Below are 20170 nucleotides of genomic sequence, written 5' to 3' on the forward strand. Positions count from 1 at the left end.
TCATACTTTTGTAATTTAAAAAATAAGAAAGAGGGAAAAAAAACAAAGTCACACAGTAACTCCTCAGATAACGGCATCACTCAAAGTCTAACATCCAAGAGGAGAGCTCTTTGTTACCCTGGTCAGCTCTGCATCCCTCACTACCTTGGCTCATGGCCATCTTCACCGAATGCTGGTTGAACATTCAGAAGGATCAGTTAAAGCCATGGTCTGGCTCTCCACCAGTCTGACAATACCTACATGATGGCTGGTGTTCAGGAGAAGCTCCCCTCATGGACAGTTGACATTCGACCACCAGTCAGTCCAGCAAATGACTCATTGCTTGTGTTTGGCTGAATTGGCTGGACTAATTTTCCCCTTGGCCCAAGCAGTTAGTATGGCCTTTTTTGAGTCAGGTCAGTATAAACATATTTTAAAACTTTCAAAAATTTATCATGACATAAACAGTTATTTAATGAGCTCATTGGAAAGTCAAATAATTTATAAGCATGTAATTTATAAGACAATTTATAAGCAAATAATTTATAAGATGGACGAAGCCTAAAATAACATCAAAATTACCTGTCGAGGTGGTTACAGCAATACTCAGAGATGCTGGAGATAAGAAAAGACAATTTTGATCAAAACTTGCCAAATGGCAAGAAATAGTAGTATTGTTAACTTATTTTCTTCTCTCTGTCCCTGGAGCATAGAAACCATGTGTGCATGCATGCGTCATGTAATCTGCCAGGTCCTCAGTCCATGGAATTTTCCAGGCAAGAATACTGGAATGGGTTGCCATTTCTTACTCCAGGGGATCTTCCCAACCCAGGGATCAAAGCTGAGTTTCCTGCATTGCAGGTCAATTTTTTTTTTTACCCACTGAGCCTTTGGGGAAGCCTACAGAAACCACAGACTTCATTTATTTAGTCAATAAGTCTTGATTCATTTATCTATTCTGGTAGGCACTGTGCTAAATGCTGGAGTGGGGCAATCAGCAAAATTAGGTATGGCTGCTGCTCCTGCTCTACAAAACTGCTCTTGTGACAAGTGCTATGAAGGAGAGCTGCATGATGCTATGAGAACCTATGACAGGTGAGCTGACCTGGCCAGGGAGATACCCTCTCTGCCTTCCTGACCCCTCAAGTCCCCAGGCCTGGTGCAGGGTCTGGCCCAGACTAAGCACTCTGCTCAAAAGACAACAAGCTGACAATACACCTCCCCCAGAGTTGTCCTAGTCTTGGCCCTGGTGGCATGACAGAGGCAACATTACTGTCTCATCCGTCTACATTTGCAGTGGGCAAAGGGCATTACCAGGTGAAGGAGTCACTTCTGTTGAGGTCGGAATGATGCCTGAATACAAAACACAAACAGGAAAGTTAGTCAGTGGATCAGAAGGTTCTTATTCTTTTTCTAATATACACAATTCTGCCTTTCCTATTATCTCATTAACCAGGCTTTGCTGTTGGAAAAATTTAAGTGTGAGAACTAATTGTTTCCCACCCTCTTGAATAAAAGTTTAAGTACCTAGATTAAAAACACACAAGTTGTGTGTTCCCTGTACTACCATGTTTTTACACACACAATAGTCAACCAAAGTGGAAATACATACTGCAGTCATTTCTCTGTTATCAGGCATTGACCTGAGGTTAAATGTTTATTAGGTGGTTTTAAATCTTTTCTCTTGGCAAAACTCTATTAGCCTTTGCCCTGCTTCATTCTGTACTCCAAGGCCAAATTTGCCTGTTACTCCAGGTGTTTCCTGACTTCCTACTTTTGCATTCCCGTCCCCTATAGTGAAAAGGACATCTTTTTTGGGTGTTAGTTCTAAAAGGTCTTGTAGGTCTTCATAGAACCGTTCAACTTCAGCTTCTTCAGCGTTACTGGTTGGGGCATAGGCTTGGATTACCGTGATATTGAATGGTTTGCCTTGGAAACGAACAGAGATCATTCTGTTGTTTTTGAGATTGCATCCAAGTACTGCATTTCGGACTCTTCTGTTGACCATGAAGCCTACTCCATTTCTTCTAAGGGATTCTTGCCCACAGTAGTAGATATAATGGTCATCTGAGTTAAATTCACTTTATTGACTATGCCAAAGCCTTTGACTGTGTGGATCACAATAAACTGTGGAAAATTCTGAAACAGATGGGACTACCAAACCACCTGGCCTGCCTCTTGAGAAACCTATATGCAGGTCAGGAAGCAACAGTTAGAACTGGACATGAACAACAGACTGGTTCCAAAGAGGAAAAGGAGTACATCAAGGCTGTATATTGTCACCCTGCTTATTTAACTTCTCTGCAGAGTATATCATGAGAAACGCTGGGCTGGAAGAGGCATAAGCTGGAATCAAGATTGCCGGGAGAAATATCAATAACCTCAGATATGCAGATGACACCACCCTTATGGCAGAAAGTGAAGAGGAACTAAAAAGCCACTTGATGAAAGTGAAAGAGGAGAGAGAAAAAGATGGCTTAAAGCTCAGCATTCAGAAAACTAAGATCACGGCATCTGGTCCCATCACTTCATGGGAAATAGATGGGGAAACAGTGGAAACAGTGTCAGACTTTATTTTGGGGGGCTCCAAAATCACTGTGGATGGTGACTGCAGCCATGAAATTAAAAGATGCTTACTCCTTGGAAGGAAAGTTATGACCAACCTAGACAGCATATTAAAAAGCAGAGACATTACTTGCCAACAAAGGTCCGTCTAGTCAAGGCTACAGTTTTTCCAGTGGTCGTGTATGGATATGAGAGTTGGACTGTGAAGAAAGCTGAGCGCCTAAGAATTGATGCTTTTGAACTGTGGTGTTGGAGAAGACTCTTGAGAGTCCCTTGGACTGCAAGGAGATCCAACCAGTCCATCCTAAAGGAGATCAGTCCTGAGTAGTCATTGGAAGGACTGATGCTGAAGCTGAAACTCCAATACTTTGGCCACCTCATGCAAAGAGGCTGACTCATTTGAAAAGATCCTGATGCTGGGAGGGATTGGAGGCAGGAGGAGAAGGGGACAACAGAGGATGAGATGGCTGGATGGCATCACAGACTCGATGGATATGAATTTGGGTAAACTCCGGGAGTTGGTGATGGACAGGGAGGCCTAGAGTGCTGCGATTCATGGGGTGGCAAAGAGTTGGACACGACTGAGCGACTGAACTGAACTGAATTTAAATCTTTTCTATTCAATGATAATTGACCCCTATGGCCATTTTAGTACCAAAGTCAAATTGTCTGTTGTATTCTGTGTTAATTTTTTTCTATTTTTTGGTTTTCTAATTAAAGTTTATCACTTATCCTATCTCTTCAAGATAAACTGTACATTTCTCTGTGTGTCTCTTAAATACAGATCTTCTTATTCTTTAAAATATCATTAAAATATCGGAGCCTCTGGCAAAATGGCAAGAGGGATGTTGTGAGCAGATGCAAACTATTATATATGGGATGGACCAACAACAAGGTCCTACTGTATAGCACAGGGAACTATCCTGTGATAAACTATAACGGAAAAGAATATAAAAGGATGTTTATATGTATTAACTGAGTCACTAGCTGCACAGCAGAAATTAACACTGTAAATCAATTATCCTTCAATAAATATTTTTTGGATGGCAAAAATAAAAACCCCACATGAGCTGTTATAAATTAAAACTCTCCTGAAAGAAAATAAGTTTCCCTGTCCTCTTAAACAGAAGATACTTGGTCATATTTTAACTTGCATGATTCTGGCTCATTAAGAAGAAACCATTGCTGTTCAAGGTTGCATTAAGGAGGTGTCTCAAAGGATGTTGAGTTTAGTGGGTATTTTTGCTTCATATTGTGATATTTAGAAAGCCTGGTGACACTGGTTTTCTGAACCCTTCTGTGGCTGTCGTTTAGCATTTCCTGCCCTTACCACCGTGGCTCTTCTAGGAGGTCTTCCCCTCCCAGTCTCTGCACCCCCTCCCTAATCCGTTGTCTCTTATAATACGCAGTCAGCAGGGAGATCAGAGAGCCAATTGTCAATGTGTGTGTAGGGAGTATGAACCGTAGACTCTGTGGATCACTCCCAAGTGTATGCAAGTGCTTTACTTGAATGTTGGGACCTCAACTTCACTGTATATTTGTCAATTTCTGGATTCTAGTCTATTTTCCAAGGGATTAATTCAGCCAAGTGACCCCTGGGCAAACAGTACTCTTTAAGTAGAATTTCAACACATCAATATCTCTTAACGTTAGTAACAGGACAAATCAGCAGAAACTTGTTACCAGTTGTAAGGACCAAATCTGTGGCTGAAACTGAGGCAGGAACTGTCAAAACAAGCACAGTTTAAAGAAAACTGTAATTAAATGCTGTTCTTGTCAATCATGTTCATTGGTAAAATTTTTAAAAAGAATTACCCTGCTTATAAACTATGCCCCAGTCTTGTTCATATTTGATTATGCTCTGTTCCTATTTGATTCTCCTGTTCTCCTTTTCATTAAGCTAAGGGAAATAAATAGTGGGGGAGATGGTACTTGGGTCTGGGACCCAGGAGATTTGGATTCTAGTCTCTTCTCTGTGTGTAAATAGGCAGTTGACTTTAGACAAGTTCCTTTGCATCTCCAAGCTTCAGAGGATGCATCTGAAAAAACGAGTCCATGTACTAGAAGCTTCTGCACCATCCTGTGAGAAAGGCAGACATTTAAAACCCCATCCCTCACTCTTGCTCAAGGAACTGAATCAAAATCTGCATCTTAACAAGATCCCCAGGTGATTTATAGACACATTAAAATTTGAGAGGCACCAAGAATCCCAGTGGAGATGACTCCAGGCCCAGAAATAATTGGCACGGGCCAGCAGGAAACGAGACAGACAGCATGTGCCCATAAAGGGAAACCGTTTCCCGCTCCACCCTGGACAATTGATGCCCTGTGAAAATTCATGCTTGTATTTCCCAGCCTCTGGCTTCCCCATCAGAGCTTGAAATCTGGACTTTTATATGAAATCTCCTACTTTTAAAATGTGGTATTAATAAGAATGAAACTTCGCTTAGGCAAAATTCTGTTGTCTGAAACAAAACCCATCCACAGGTCAAAACTGGTCTGAACAATCTCTAAGATTTCTTCTGACTCTTGTAAAGATATTACACTGTGATGATGCGATATTGAATTTGTCCTTGGCTAAGAGATGTGGTAGCTGATTCTCAAAGATCCAACAAGAAGACAAATCTGTTCCATCATCTGATTTTCCATAAAACGTCCATTTCTACCAAGTTTGGTAGAGGGCTCCAAGACTTTAAAAAGAGGAACCGTGAGCTACTTACATAACTGTTTACAGTTCAGAGAATATTTGAGTTGAATTGACTTGGGTTGAGATTGTATTTCTCCAACTTGCTTGGTTGTATAGTATATTGATCAACTCAGGTCCTAAGACGATCCCTAGTGTCCACAAGAGGGAAGTTTACAGAAGGACACATGAGTTGCTCACCTATAGAACCAGGCAGCTCCCAGGAGGTGACAGCACACACATCCCTCAAGGATGTGATACCAAGCCCCCATCACTGAGAGCTTGCCGGGGTGTATGCCACTTAATTGTCAGGACAAGAGCCACCCTCCCATTCTGCAGATGATGAAAGAGGCTCTGAGAGGGAAGGGGGCTTGCCCGGTTGTCACCCAAAGGTTTAAAGCTGGAGCCAGAACATAATCCCAGGTTCGCTGGCACCAAATTTTGTGATACTGCATTTCTACTCAAACCTGGAAGGTTTCAGCAGTCAAAGAAGTTTGAGAAACATTGGACTGAGCCAAGTTTAAAGAAGATCCCTTATGGTAGGGCTTGTCAGAACTTTAACAAGTTAATAGACTGAATCTTCAAGAGAAGGGTATTGTATTTCTCCAACTTATTACAGGCTTCCCTTGTGGCTCAGCTGGTAAAAAATCCACTTGCAATGTGGGAGCCCTGGGTTTGATCCCTGGGTCAGGAAGATCCCCTGAAGAAGGGAAAGGCTACCCACTCCAGTATTGTTGGGCTTCCCTTGTGGCTCAGCTGGTAAAGAATCTGCCTGCAATGCAGGAGACCTAGGTTCGATCCCTGGGTTGGGAAGATCTCCCAGAGAAGGGAAAGGCTACCCACTCCAGTATTCTGGCCTGGAGAATTGCATGGACTGTATAGTCCATGGGGTCACAAAGAGTCAGACATGACTGAGTGACTTTCACTTTCAACTTATTTAGCCATGCAAATGCTTTTTATTTTGACCATGCAGCATGTGGGAATGTGGGATCTTAGTTCCCGGACCGGGGATCGAATCCTTGTCTACTGCAGCAGAAGCGCAGAGTCTTAACCACTGGACCACCAGGGAAGCCCCGTAAATGCTTTTTAAAAATCTGCCTATCATGGGATTGGTGTGCTATAATGTGAAACACACATGGGAGATGTGGGACTCTATTATTTCCTGAAAACGCAGATTAGAGGAATATTTTTGCCTGAGATGCCTGAAGTCCTGTAACTGTTAAAAAAATTAACTCACTGAATTCCCAAATGTGTGAACACTGATGGGAGTATGAACAAAGCTCCTGATTTCTCTAATGTGGCACCAAGGACTGAGAAGCACATTGAACACACTGTCCTATGTACCGAAGGCCCATAATCAGTCCAATTTACTCCTACATTACTCAAGAAACATATGAGTATTTTATGTTAGTTTGATATGAGCTTGATGCTTATCTTCATATGAGGTATAAACTTTAACCCTAACCATATGCAAGGCAGTCTATACATATATAATTTATATCAAGCAAGCAAGAAAATAAAATTACCAGGTGAGGTGATCATTTCTGTGGCTGATACTGAAATGAAAAAAACAAACCAGAAACCAAAATAAGATAAAATCCAAACAAAAATCCCACCCACTTATAAGAAATTTAGAAGATACTGTTTTATAGGGTTAGCCACAAAATGCATTTGGGTTTTCCGGTTCCAGCTTATGGAAAACCCCAATGCACTTTATGGCCAATCCAATATTTTAAAGATTAGTACCTCATATATGCAAATTAGATTAAAAATGACCCGAAATGTGATGTTAAAGATAGAGGCTGCTTGGATGAGATTGGAACAGAGACAGGGATGCATGAGGCAGGAAGTGGGAAGCAAACATTTATTGTTGTGGGAACAGTGTGATCTCCCTGGATGGATCAGAAAGCCTGTTTCCTGGATGCAGTAAAAAGAAAACATTTCCTAGAATTGCAAAGTACTAGGAACCTTCCTAGGCTTCCAGGGTGGCTAGTGGCAAAAGAATCCACCAACAAAGCAGGAGATGCAGGGGACACAGTTTTGATCCCCGGATCAGGAAGATCCCCTGGAGAAGGGGATGGCAACCCACTTCAGTATTCCTGCCTGGAGAATTCCGCATACAGAGGAACCTGGTGGACTACAGTTCATGGGGTTTCGAAACAGTCGGACACGACTGAGGCAGCTGAGCACGCACACAGGAACCTTCCTCGTCCTGACTTGAGGTTTCTAACATTGGTTTCTCATCTTCATCCAACAAACTAGTTTATGACATAGTACTAAGTTGTCTAAATGTTAGGAGAAAGTGGTTCTGTAACACAATAAAGGGTGTTATGAGCCCCAATTCAATGTTCCTTTATTCTTGTTAATGATCTATCATGGCTGAAACAGACGCGATCTTGAGGGCTCGCACTGGAATGTAAGCACCCTGAGGGCAGGATGGCTGTCTGCTGCTCTCATTATTATATTCACCTAGAATCGTGTCTGGTGAATATAAAGTGCTCAGTGCCTATGTGCTCAGTGGTGTCCGATTCTTTGTGACCCCGTGGACTGTAGCCCCCCAGGCTCCTCTGTCCATGGAATTCTCCAGGCAAGAATACTGGAGTGGGTTGCCCACATCTCGTACACCTCCTGCATTGGCAGGCAGGTTCTTTACCACTAGCACCACCTGGGAAGCCCAAAGTGCTCAGTAAATATCTGTTAAATGAATGGATGGATGAACTAAATCCTATTCTTCTGATCTTTGCTATATAAAAGTAAGAGAAGCTGGGCAGTGGGTAATTTCATTTCATTTGATTTCCTTTTCTATTTTACATTTCTGGCAATCTCGTATAGTGCATAATTGGGCTGAATTAACAAAAGAAGAAAGGGAAACTATCTCAAATCACTGGGGCCAAAAGAAATAGTGTTGACACTTTCACAAGGGGCATAGGTGAGAGGACCCCAGTTTTGTTCATGGAAATTTCCCAACACAGCACTACTAAGTCAGCTTTAGCTCACAACAGATCATTTCAAGGCAAAGATAAGGAAGTACAATGAACTACCCCAGTGGGTGGATTACAGAGGGGACCTGGCAATTCCTTGAAGATGGGAGAGACTGGACTCTAAAGTGAACTCAAGGGTGTTACCTCAAGCATTGGGTAGATCAACAAATGAAGAGAGACTAGGAATGACCCAGAGGCTCGCTGAAACAATGTTGAAAAGGGGCCTTGACCTTGTGTTTGGGGGACCCTGGTGGAACTCAAGATTCCTCCTCAGTCGTTTGCCTGCCTTGGAGCCCCAAACCATGTGGGGTCCGCCTGCTTGGCAGACAGGGCTCTGCTGCTTGGGGAGGAAGCTGGATCTCAGGGAAGTTCCGGTACCTGCACAGATGGCCCCGGTGACCTCGTGGGGTCCACAGTTGTGGCCAGACAGGCCGAGGTGCCGGCACCGGCTCAGGTGGGCCTATCGCCCACGCACTGCATGTGGTCCAGGGAGATGGGGCCGAAGCCATCACCAAACAGACTGCTCCTCAGGGCTGCCAGCCCAGCTGCCGGCACAGCACCCGGGCAGCCGGCAGGTCCCAGGGGTCGTCACACACTGTCTCCCAGGTGCCGTGGTGGTGGATCTCCACACAGCCCTCACACCTGCTCCTGCTGCCGGCCAGCCTCACCACGGGCAGATCTACAGGAGCCCAGGGCCAGGCCAGCTTAAGAAGCTTCCCTCCCTTCTCAAATGAGAGGACGTTCCAGCTAGAGAATCCACCCCAGTTTGCGGGTATTTTGCATACATTCATGGGGAATGACATGCACAGAGGAAAGAAAAGGACTGCTTTTCTGTATCTGAAATTTAGCACAGACTCTACAAAGCTTTCCTCACTGGGCAGTCTTTATGGGAACATGAGCCACCTTGCTGGCTTTGTAGGAAATGTAGTATGCATATGCGTGCATGCTCAGATACGTCCGACTCTTTGCTACCCCACTGACTGTAGCCCACCAGGCTCCTCTGTCCATGGATTTCCCAGGCAAGAACACTGGAGCGGGTTGCCAGTTCCTTCTCCTGGGGATCTTCCCGACCCAGGGATGGAATTCACATCTCCTGAGTCTCCTGCACTACAGGCAGATTCTTTACCACTGAGTCATCAGGAAAGCAACTTTAAGGAGACACACACACCTAAAAACAACCTTTTGGGAATTTCCCTGGTGGTCCAGGGGCTAAGACTCCATGCTCCCAATGCAGGGGATCAGGGTTCAATCTCTGATCTAGGAATTAGATGCCACAGCTAAGGCATGGCATGGCCAAATAAATAAATTATAAATAAATAAAAATAATCAGCCTTCATCCTCTCTGGGGTGTCATTTCTCATGTTGTTTCTCTCAAAATTAAACACAGTTCAGCTGAAGGTTTAGGATTCAGACTTTGCTTTTCTAGCCCTGATCTCTCAGAGTATATTGTGAAATTCTCAGGACACAATTATTTTCACTTTTCTTGAATTTGAAAACTATATTCATTGGAGAATGATGGAGGAAGTCAGAGGTTAGGAGAATGAGTAGCAGAAGAGACGGTGTCATTGCTCAAGAAGGTAAAGGATTTGGCCAAGTGACAATGAGCCCTGAATTAAAAGCAGGTGAAGTCGATCTTCAGATTCTGAGCCCCAGAGTTTGGGGCTGGTTGGGGGGCTTCCCCTTTGAGAAGGTCCCACCAGAACCCTGAGTGGGTCCGGGCCTTAATAAGGCCTTTCCATGACTGAGGGCAGGTGGGTTATTTGTTCTCCCTGAAAAGGTCCCTACACCTTCCCTTAATAAGCAGATTTTATTCCATACAGGACTATGAGAATAATATTGGCTACATTTCTCTTGGCCACTAGTGGCGGGACCCCAGCCTTAGAAAAGCAGATACAAAATATAAGAATGGAAACGATACCTATTGGTTGGTAAACATGTGACTGTTCCCCAGAAGTTGAAGTAGCTATGGAGTAAAAAAGAAAAAAAGTTCACCATGAGGACACTACAAACAAGCACAATGAAATTTCACATCCTTCTCAGTGAAGTGAAAGTCTTAGTCGCTCAGTTGTGTCCAACTGAGTGTGCCAGGCTCCTTGGGCCGTGGGATCCTCCAGGCAAGAGTACTGGAGTGGGGTGCCATTGCCTTCTCCGGCAATGCAGGAGACCCCGGGTTTATTCCTGTGTCAGGAAGATCCTCTGGAGAAGGGATAGGCTACCCACTCCAGTGTTGTTGGGCTTTCCTGGTGGCTCAGCTGGTAAAGAACCCAACTACAATGTGGGAGACCTGGGTGATCCTTGGGTCCAGATCTCCAGGGAAGATCTCCTGGAGAAAGGAAAGGCTACCTACTCCAGCATTCTGGCCTGGAGAAGTCCATGGACTCTATATAGTCCATGGGGTCGCAAAGAGTCAGACACGACTGAGTGACTTTCACATTCACTTTGGGATCATGCAGATACGGCCACCCAGGACGGGGGCATCTTGTTAGTGCCACAGAATTCCGGGGCAGCATCCCGGGCCCCAGGAAGGGGTGGTCCCAGGGAAGGAGCCGCTCCTGCCCAGGCCCACCTCCCCTTAGACCTTGTTGTCTCTGGCCTCCCGCGGCCTCTGCAGCATGAACCACCGTTCTGGGTCAAGAACTAGTGTCTCAGAGTCTCACTGAAATGCAGCTCTCACATGCGGAAGCAATGACACATCAACATGCTAACACCCAGGACAGCCTCTCCTCTGGGTGCAAAGCAGGGCCCCCACGAGACTGGGGAGCAGCTTCACAATCTGGCAGGGTGGAAGGGTCAGGAGCTCAGAGCATCAATGGTTAAGGAAAGTTAAGACTGGGAAGGAAGACCCAGTCCCCAGTCTTCCAGCGTGGGGACTCTGCACCAGATGGCTAGTCACCAATCAGCAAGTAAAATGGATGTGAGATCACAAGTACCTGGATTCCCAGCAACTGCGGAATCTGCAGAGATAAAGGAAACAGGAGGATGGATTAATAGAAACCAGGGTGGTGAAGTGGTTCAAAGATCACGGTCTCAGTTTACATGCTGCTCAACAGGCCTGGTAAACATCCTGGAGCATCCAGGGCTGCCTCCTCTGGGTTTTCACAGCCAGCTGTGAGCTGTTTCACCTGGCTAAAATCTCTGAGCTAGTGATTCTGACAGAGTTTGCTTTGGCAACCAAAATACCACTGCCAACAATAAAATAATTAAAGTTTTTGTACATTTGTGTTTTTTTGTGTGTGTTTAGTCACTAAGTCATGTCTGACTCTTTGCGACCCAATGAACCGTAGCCCGCCAGGCTCCTCTCCCCATGGGATTTCCCAGGCAAGAATACTGAAGTGGGTTGCTATTTCCTACTCCTGGGGGTCTTCTGGACCCAGGAATCGAACCCAGATCTCCTGCATTGACAGGAGGATTCTTTTTGTACATTGACAATGTGCCAAATGCTTGACTACATATGCTACATGGAATGTTTCACTTAATCCACCCATCAGCTTTGTGAGATAAGTACTATTAGTTTCTTTATTTTATAACTGGTTAATCTTTGCAGACACTCAAGCTGGATGGTGTCCTCCTATATATTAGACGGCTGGCATAGCTTTCAGAGTTAGAATAGAAATCTGTCATCTGGAACACGGTGGAAGGTTGAAGGCAAGGAGGAATTCCAGACTCAATGTGCTAATTCCAGGCTTGGCCTGGGCAGCCCCGCGCCTGGCCCAGAAGACACCTGTGCTCACCTGAGCAGACGACGCCAGCGTCTTCATGGTGCCCGCAGTTGTGGGTGAACCAGCCACTGTGAGGGCACTGCGCCAGGGAGGACTCGCTGCCCGTGCAGTTGACATCGTCCAAGAGAATGCTGCCCACCCCGGGGCTGAATCTGGCCCCTGGGAGGGCAGACACGGCCTGGCCACAGCCAAGCTCTCTGCAGACCACGTGGGCATCCTCGATGGACCAGCTGTCATCACACACGGTGCCCCAGGTATCGGCATGGCAGACTTCCACTCGGCCCTCACACCGGCTTGCCCCATCGGCCAGCCGCAGGCCCAGACCTTGGTGGACAATCCAAACAATGACCTCCATCAAAGCTCATCCAGAGAGGCCACTGGAAGAGCCAGTATCTGTTGGAAATTGGGCACTGACCATGGATGATAACAAATCTACTCCCCCCCTTCATTTTATTTTAATTTCACCTTGGGTATAACTTTTTGTTTTTTCAGCATTACAGCTGGCTAACAAATGGTTTTGCTCCTTAGCCAGCTGCTCCAGAGCTCTGCCTCCCTGCATAGCTGCCCCTTCTTGCTGTGATGTCTTGGTTTCTGGCACTCACAGGGTTTGTTGGATTTTTTCATGAGAAGCTATCATGCACACACTAACTGGTGTGTGGACATGTGTGTGTGTGTGCGTGTGTGTGCGTGTGTAAGATTCTCTGAGTGCCTTGTACATACTGATCAAGTGACAAGAACAATAATTTGCATCGGTGTTATTCCCAGGATCAGGTGTCACCACATGCAAAGATGCTCTGGGAAGTATAAAGGGCAGTCATCACAGGCTGCTCCCCACGTCAAAGGGCAGTGTTGCAAAAAAGAGTCGAGATTGGATATGCTCAGAACACAGCCAAGGGGAGCTCACAGCAGGACTGGGTGGAGATGTGGGGTCAGCCAGGTACTCCCATCCCAGCCTTTCTGGGTGCTGGCTTCCATACTGGTTCCCACAAGCCACCCTTGCATCTCACAGCCTCTTTCCTCTCACTTTCCAATCACAGATTTGCTAAGTGAGCCTGGATTTCATCAGCCCTTCCTTTGATAGCAGCCATGTGTGGGCCTGAGGCTGCGGAGGAAGGTGCTTCCTGCAGGGACATCTCCTCCCATAGTAATTAATGCTGGGACTTTTCTGGCCTAAAACTCTGTGAAAGGGAAGACAGTTAAAGAAAGTGGAAAAGATTACCTGTTGATGTAGGCACCTCTGTTGGTGCTGGAAAAGGTGCTAAGGACAGACAGAAAGCGAAAGAAAAAATTATACAACAACCTCATTAAGTGTCAAACATATTTAACTCTCAGTCAAAGCTTGAGGAGGGAGGGCTCCCTGGCTTGTAGATTATCTAGTTTCTAGCTTGATTCCCTTCCCAAATCCTTTCTCTGTGGGGAGTACACAACAACTTTTGTGTCTGGAAGGGTACAAGCCAACTCATACAAGCTCAAGAAAATAAAAGCATGGAGTCGGGGGGTTGATTGATGAAAAAACAATAGGGATGTTTTAAAGTCAACGAGCATCCTTTGGGGATCACGGCTGTTCAGTATAACCTACTCTAGTGCTCATTAAAGGCTAGGGTTCACTTCTCTTTTTTCTAACTCTTCTCAGCATATTTTTTTTTTTAAATTTTTTATTAGTTGGAGGCTAATTACTTCACAACATTTCAGTGGGTTTTGTCATACATTGATATGAATCAGCCATAGATTTACACGTATTCCCCATCCCGATCCCCCCTCCCCCCTCCCTCTCCACCCGATTCCTCTGGGTCTTCCCAGTGCACCAGGCCCGAGCACTTGTCTCATGCATCCCACCTGGGCTGGTGATCTGTTTCACCATAGATAGTATACATGCTGTTCTTTTGAAATATCCCACCCTCACATTCTCCCACAGAGTTCAATAGTCTGTTCTGTATTTCTGTGTCTCTTTTTCTGTTTTGCATATAGGGTTATCATTACCATCTTTCTAAATTCCATATTTTATTTTATTCTTAAAGACTATGGAAAAGGAGCTGACCTAATTCAAAATGTGACAATGACTGGGTCAATCAGAGTCAGGGAAAGACTTAAGGAGTGGTGATTTTGGCTCCTTCATTTACAGTTCTGTCAAGCAGAAGGCAATATTCAGAGGCAATTCCCTGCAGGGTGAGGGAAGGTGCAGGGGGAGAGTGAGAAGACAGGAAGATGGAAATGGGGGGTAAGAAGATAGCTGACATCTGACAAGTGAGCCCCACACGGCAAGCACCACCCCCCTACTCTGCAGAGAGAGATCTACTGAACCCAAGCTGGCTTTACGATACAAATACTAAGATCATCCTTCTCATCCTTAGAGGAGGAAACCAAGGCCCAGAGAGGCTCAGGGGTTTGCTCAGTGTCCCACTGCTGGTGAAGGTGAAGCCAGGGCAGCAAGCCCAGGTCATCTGGTCCTTGAATCACGACCCTATTTCCCATGATGACTTCGCCAAGGCAAGTTACAGCCACTCAATTCAGAGCAAGGGCAATTACCTGAAGTTGGGTGGCCCACAGCTGCTGATGGTGTTGAGTAAGGCAGGGAGGCTGCAAGAGACGTCAATCAAGAGACACGTAAATCAGATTATGTCCCTTGATTCTTCTTAAACCCAAGGGGGTAGATTGGCTTGTTTGAAGCAGTAAGGTATATCTCTCGTTTGGGGAAGAAACTGTAACCCATCTGGGCATCCGAGAATGGCCCTGAGTTGCCATGGCTATAATGTCTAGATGTCATCATACTTCATTTCTGTCCCCTTGCTGGAGACTGCAATGTCATTTTTGTGGATTCTGGTGGTGGGCGGGCAGGTAGCAAACAGGCCACAGGGCTGGTTGCCTTGTGTGAAGCACCTGTCTTGCCAGTTGGTTTGGTTTTGTAATTCTTCCTGGGTGAGGGCTTGCCTCCCAGACTAAACATCAGTCTGCAAAGGGCAGAACTATGTTTGTCTCAAGGATATACACCATGTCTCAAGGACTTACACTGGCAAGGTCAGCACTGGGAAGGAGCAGATGGGCCCCAGAGTGGGTGGTGGAGCTGGGCCAGGCCCCTCTGCCCCATCCTCACCCCCCCGGGTGAGGATGGGGCTCCCAACCTTCCTGCCCTGTAGGTCCCCAGACTTGTCCTCTGATGCTACAGCTCCTGCTTTGCTGAGAGCACTGATTCTGCTCTTCACTTCTCTCCTCTGCTCAGAACCTTGCAGGCCCTTCACCTCCTGCTTGTTCTTTCCTCCTGTCGCAGGCAGTTGCTGCCAGTCTAGTTGATGAACCAGTTTGCCTCTTGCCAGCCAAAGCCAAAAGGATGTAGGGATAAAGGGGGGCTTTTGACTCCAAATACTGAATTTATCTGCAGAGACTCAACTGGGATACAACTGAGAAGTAAGAATGCTGGGTGAAGAGCTGGGCTCCCAGCTCTGTGACTTTCAGAGCATCCCTGGTTACCTGTGAAACTGGTAGGGGAGAGGATTTGAACTGAAGATACCATTCCCAAGGCATCACTCAGCACTGGTGGGATGCCAGATAATCTGAGGTTATATGACTTCTATTTTCAGAGCCATGCATTCATTGCATTAAAATATAAAAGTTTACATTTAGTTCTGTTCTGCTTAAGGATATTTTCAGATGTAGGGGTTGTGAATTGGTTAGATAGTTCACTATTTATTTTTAATCATTTTAAGTTTGTTTCATTGCTGCTGTATTTATTCTTATGTATTTTCTATTCATGGCAAGTGATCCTGACCCTCCATATGGTAGCAATATAAATTTTCCTTGCAAAATGAATTCACTTAAGTGAAAAGAGAAGAGCTGATACAAAGGAAAGCATTAAGAAAACTCAACTGTGGGTGCATCACATGAAATGCCAGGCTGGATGAATCACAAGCTGGAATTAAGACTGCTGGGAGAAATATCAACAACCTCAGATATGCAGATGACACCACTCTAATGGCAGAAAGCAAAGAGGAACTAAAGAGTCTCTTTATGAGGGTGAAGAGGAGAGTGAAAAAGTTGGTTTGAGGCTCAACATTCAAAAAACTAAGATCATGGCATCTGGTCCCATCACCTTATGGCGAATAGAAGGGGAAAAAAATGGAAACAGTGGCAGATTTTCTTTTTGGGATTCCAAAATCACTGCAGACTGTAACTGCAGCCATGAAATTAAAAGATGCTTGGATGAAAAGCTATAACAAACCTAGACAGCGTATTAAAAAACAGAGACATCACTTTCCCAAGATCTGTATAGTCAAAGCTCTGTTTTTTCTAGTAGTTATGTGCAGATGTGGTGAGAGTTGGACCATAAAGGCCGAGCACCAAGGAATTGATGCTTTTGAATTGTGGTGCTGGAGAAGACTCTTGTGAGTCCCTTGGACTGCAAGGAGACCAAACCAATCTATGTGAAAGGAAATCAATCATCAATATTCATTGGAAGGACTGATGCTGAAGTTGAAACTCCAATACTTTGGCTACCTGATGTAAAGAGCCGACTCACCAGAAAAGACCCCGATGCTGGGAAAGATTGAGGGCAAAAGGAGAAGGGGGCGGCAGAGGATAGGATGGTTAGGTACATCACCGACTCAATGGATATGAATTTGAGCAAACTGCAGGAGACAGTGGAGGACAGAGAAGCTTGTTGTGCTACAGTCCACGGGGTCGTAAAGAGTCGGACATGACTTAGTGACTACACCAACCACTGAGGGTAGTAGGTGCGCATGACGGGGACCATGCAGGGCTGAAGCTTGGGAAACAGGGACCATCCAGGACTTCCTCACGGCTCTAAGTACACTTGGGTGAAGACTCATGGAACAGAAATGTCATTTCACCCACCCTGGGCCCCAGCATCAGGCCCACCTGAGCAGACGACGCCAGCATCCTCGTGGTGGCCACAGTTGTGGGAGAACCAGCCGCCGTGTAGACACTGCCACAGCCTGGCTTCAGTCCCCACACATTTCACTTCGTCCAGGGCGATGGGGCCCAGGCCTCGGCCGAATCTCGCCCTCCCGGGGGCTGACACTGCTCCGCCACAGCTCAGCTGCCGGCACACCACCTCGGCGTCCTGCAGGTCCCAGCCGTCGTCACACACGGTCCCCCAGCTGCCGTTGAAGTGCAGCTCCACGCGGCCCTCGCAGGGCTGGCTTCCATTGGCCAGCCTGAGCACCGCGTCTAGGAAACAGACACCCCAGGTCACTGCTCTGCCTTCGAGGAAGTTCTGTGTATCTCCTCTGAGCCGACACGCTTCCCAGGGCTCCCTTCTCATTCTGGGAAGGGACTGAGGTGGGTTAAAGAGCCTACAAAGGTACTTTGGGTTTCATCGTTCAGGTCAATGTGATTTGGGGTGGTGTATGCTTTATCAGGGCTTCCCAAGTGGCTCAGTGGTGAGGAAATCCGCCTGTGATGCAGGACACAGGTTGGAACCCTGGGTTGGGAAGATCTCCTCAAGGAGGAAACGGCAACCCACTCCAGTATTCTTGACAGAAATCCTATGGACAAAGGAGCTTGGTGGGCTACAGTCTATGAGTTTGCAAAAGAGTTGGACACAACTTAATGACATAACAAAACAACAACAACATGCTTTTTAAAGCTCTTCCCCAGACAGGACTGCCTGCTCACAGAGACCAAAGGAGGTCCCCAAGCTCCCTGTGTGATGTGGGAAGCACCAAGCTTGGGGACCCTGGCTGTTGTTGCCCTAGTCAGGACCCACATTGTCTAGGCAGGCGTTCTGAGTGCCAAGACTTGGGGACAGCATAAGCCACGCACCCTCTCACCTGGGGTCACGTGCTCTATCGTCAGAAGATATATGTGGATGTGTGGTTTCATAGCAGTGCTGGGTGTTCAATCACTTTCTCTAGCCAGATCTGGAGGTTAACTAAAGCACTCGGGACCCCTTCCCCCAGTCACAGAGTTGGTTACCTGCCTTCCCTGTCATTACCAAGCAGGGCCAGGGGCTAAGATGATCCAAGAACCTACCAGTGTTGTTCTCGTCTTGCAGGAGAGCCTCGTAGGATGCAGAAAAGCCAACATTGGTGACAATGGCGTCGCTTTGGAAGACCACGGTCAGGCGATTTGCTGAGGAGGTAAATACTGGGGTTGTGCCAGAACAGAACCTTCCCAGCGAAAAAGATTTGCTTTGTGGGCCATCAAAGATTTCAATGAAGTCATACGGACAGCTGTAGAAGTTTTCCAATCTGTGAAATCATGACAGAGTTCAGATCTAGCCACTGACTTTCCCCTAGGAGGCACTGCCAAGATTGTTCTGGGAAGGGCTCTAGAAAAGCTGCCTGAAACCTACATCTCATCAAACAGGATGGAGGAAGCCATAATCCCATTGGTGTAGGCAGTGCGTATCTTCCCAACTCTAAAAATATTCTAATTTTTTGAAGTTTTCATTCAATTGTTTTTTCTAAATATGCATTATAAGCATAAGAAATCTAATTTAAGTGGTATTGGTGGGCACATGGTTAAAAGCAACTTTTCTTCCAGTTCTGACTAGTCCCCTTCCCACAAGCAGCTACAACGGACAGTTCCTACTTGTTTCCTTCCAGAGATGGTTTATGCATAATATCAGTCCCTGTACTACTGGCCACGATCTTACAGATCATTCCGTAGCAATACACCCTACGTGTGAGACAGCAATCAAAATTGCTGGGAGAAATATCAATAACCTGAGACAGGCAGATGACATCACCTTTATGGCAGAAAGCGAAGAGGAACTAAAGAGCCTCTTGATGAAAGTGAAAGAGAAGAGTGAAAAAGCTGGCTTAAAATCCGGTCCCATCATTTCATGTCAAATAGATGGGGAAACAATGGAAACAGTGACAGACTTTTTCTTGGGCTCCAAAATCACTGCAGATGGTGACTGCAGCCGTGAAATTAAAAGACACTTGCTCCTTGGAAGAAAAGCTATGACAAACCTAGACAGCATATTAAAAAGCAGAGACATTACTTTGCCAACAAAGGTTTGTCTAGTCAAAGCTATGGTTTTTCCACTAGTCATGAACAGATGTGAGGGTTGGACCACAAAGAAAGCTGAGCACTGAAGAATTGATGCTTTTTTACTGTGGTGTTGGAGAAGATCCTTGAGAGTCCCTTGGACTGCAAGGAGATCAAATCAGTCACTCCTAAAGGAAATCAACCCTGAATATACATTGGAAGGACTGAGGATGAAGCTGAAGCTCCAGTACTTTGGCTACCTGATGTGAAGAACTGGCTCATTGGAAAAGACCCTGATGCTGGGAAGGATTGAAGGAAGGAAGAGAAGGGGACGACAGAGGCTGAGATGGTTGGATGGCATCATTGACTCGATGGACACGAATCTGAGCAAGCTCCAGGAGTTGGTGATGGACAGGGAGGCCTGGTGTGCTGCAGTCCATGGGGTCGCAAAGGGTTGGACACGACTGAGCCGAACTGTGTGACAGCAATAGATAGATGTACCAAAATCTATTTAACTGACGCCCTGGTGGGCAATAAGACTGCTTCCAACCTAGCACTACTGTGAGAATGCAGCCAATTTTTTTTCTCAGTGCACATGAGATTTTATCTGTGGACCAACTTCCTGGAATTGGAATTGCTGGGTTAAAAGATCTATGTGTTTAAATTTTGATCTGGGGACTTCCTTGGTGGTCCAGTGGTTAAGAATCCACCTGCCAACGCAGGGGACCCGAGTTTGATCCCTGGTCTGGGAAGACCTCACAAACCGAGGGGCAACTTAACCCATGCACCACAACTCCTTGAGCCCGCGTGCCCTAGAGCCTGTGCTCCACAACAGGAGAGGCCACCACTGGGAGAAGCCTGCAAGATGCGACGAAGAGTAGCCCCTACTCGCTGCAGCTGGAGGAAAGCCCACACAGCAGCGACGATCCAGCACTGCCAAAATGAATAAATAAATAAAATTTAAAAAAAAATTTTTTTTGATCAGTATTACTGGATGGGTCTCCAAGGCCTTCCTTACTTTTGAGAACTAAATACAAAAGCTGGATTTTTTGGTGACGGTGCAGTGGGGGTAGTGGTGGTAGCAGGCAGTACAATCAAGTAAAGAGGAGAGTAAAAGCGGGAGCTATTTACTCACTTTATCACTTCGAATGTAAGTTTGACACGCGCCCTGCTATCCACTTGTATGTCCCAGGCACACACCACATTTGTGGGGTATTTTTTAGGATACCAGGGGCTGGAGAAAGAGCCCGAGTTACTTGTCAGCAAACCACCACAATGGATATTTTCATCTGCAA

General features: G+C 46.0%; 1 protein-coding gene across 1 annotated transcript in view; it reads right to left on the reverse strand.

Moving 5' to 3' along the window:
- Positions 1 to 20170, reverse strand: part of LOC122446765 (deleted in malignant brain tumors 1 protein-like) — a 76090-nt gene that overhangs the window by 15151 nt on the left and 40769 nt on the right. The window contains exons 20-26 of the mRNA XM_043477270.1: positions 17913 to 18011; positions 16797 to 17108; positions 14454 to 14504; positions 13147 to 13185; positions 11940 to 12251; positions 8769 to 8887; positions 8587 to 8668 (exon numbers count right to left, since the gene is read on the reverse strand). Of these exons, the coding sequence (XP_043333205.1) occupies positions 8587 to 8668; positions 8769 to 8887; positions 11940 to 12251; positions 13147 to 13185; positions 14454 to 14504; positions 16797 to 17108; positions 17913 to 18011 (1014 nt within the window). The remainder of the gene's footprint in view (positions 1 to 8586; positions 8669 to 8768; positions 8888 to 11939; positions 12252 to 13146; positions 13186 to 14453; positions 14505 to 16796; positions 17109 to 17912; positions 18012 to 20170) is intronic.

The sequence above is a fragment of the Cervus canadensis genome, chromosome 8 (genome assembly GCF_019320065.1).
Source record: "Cervus canadensis isolate Bull #8, Minnesota chromosome 8, ASM1932006v1, whole genome shotgun sequence".
Classification (NCBI taxonomy): domain Eukaryota; kingdom Metazoa; phylum Chordata; class Mammalia; order Artiodactyla; family Cervidae; genus Cervus; species Cervus canadensis.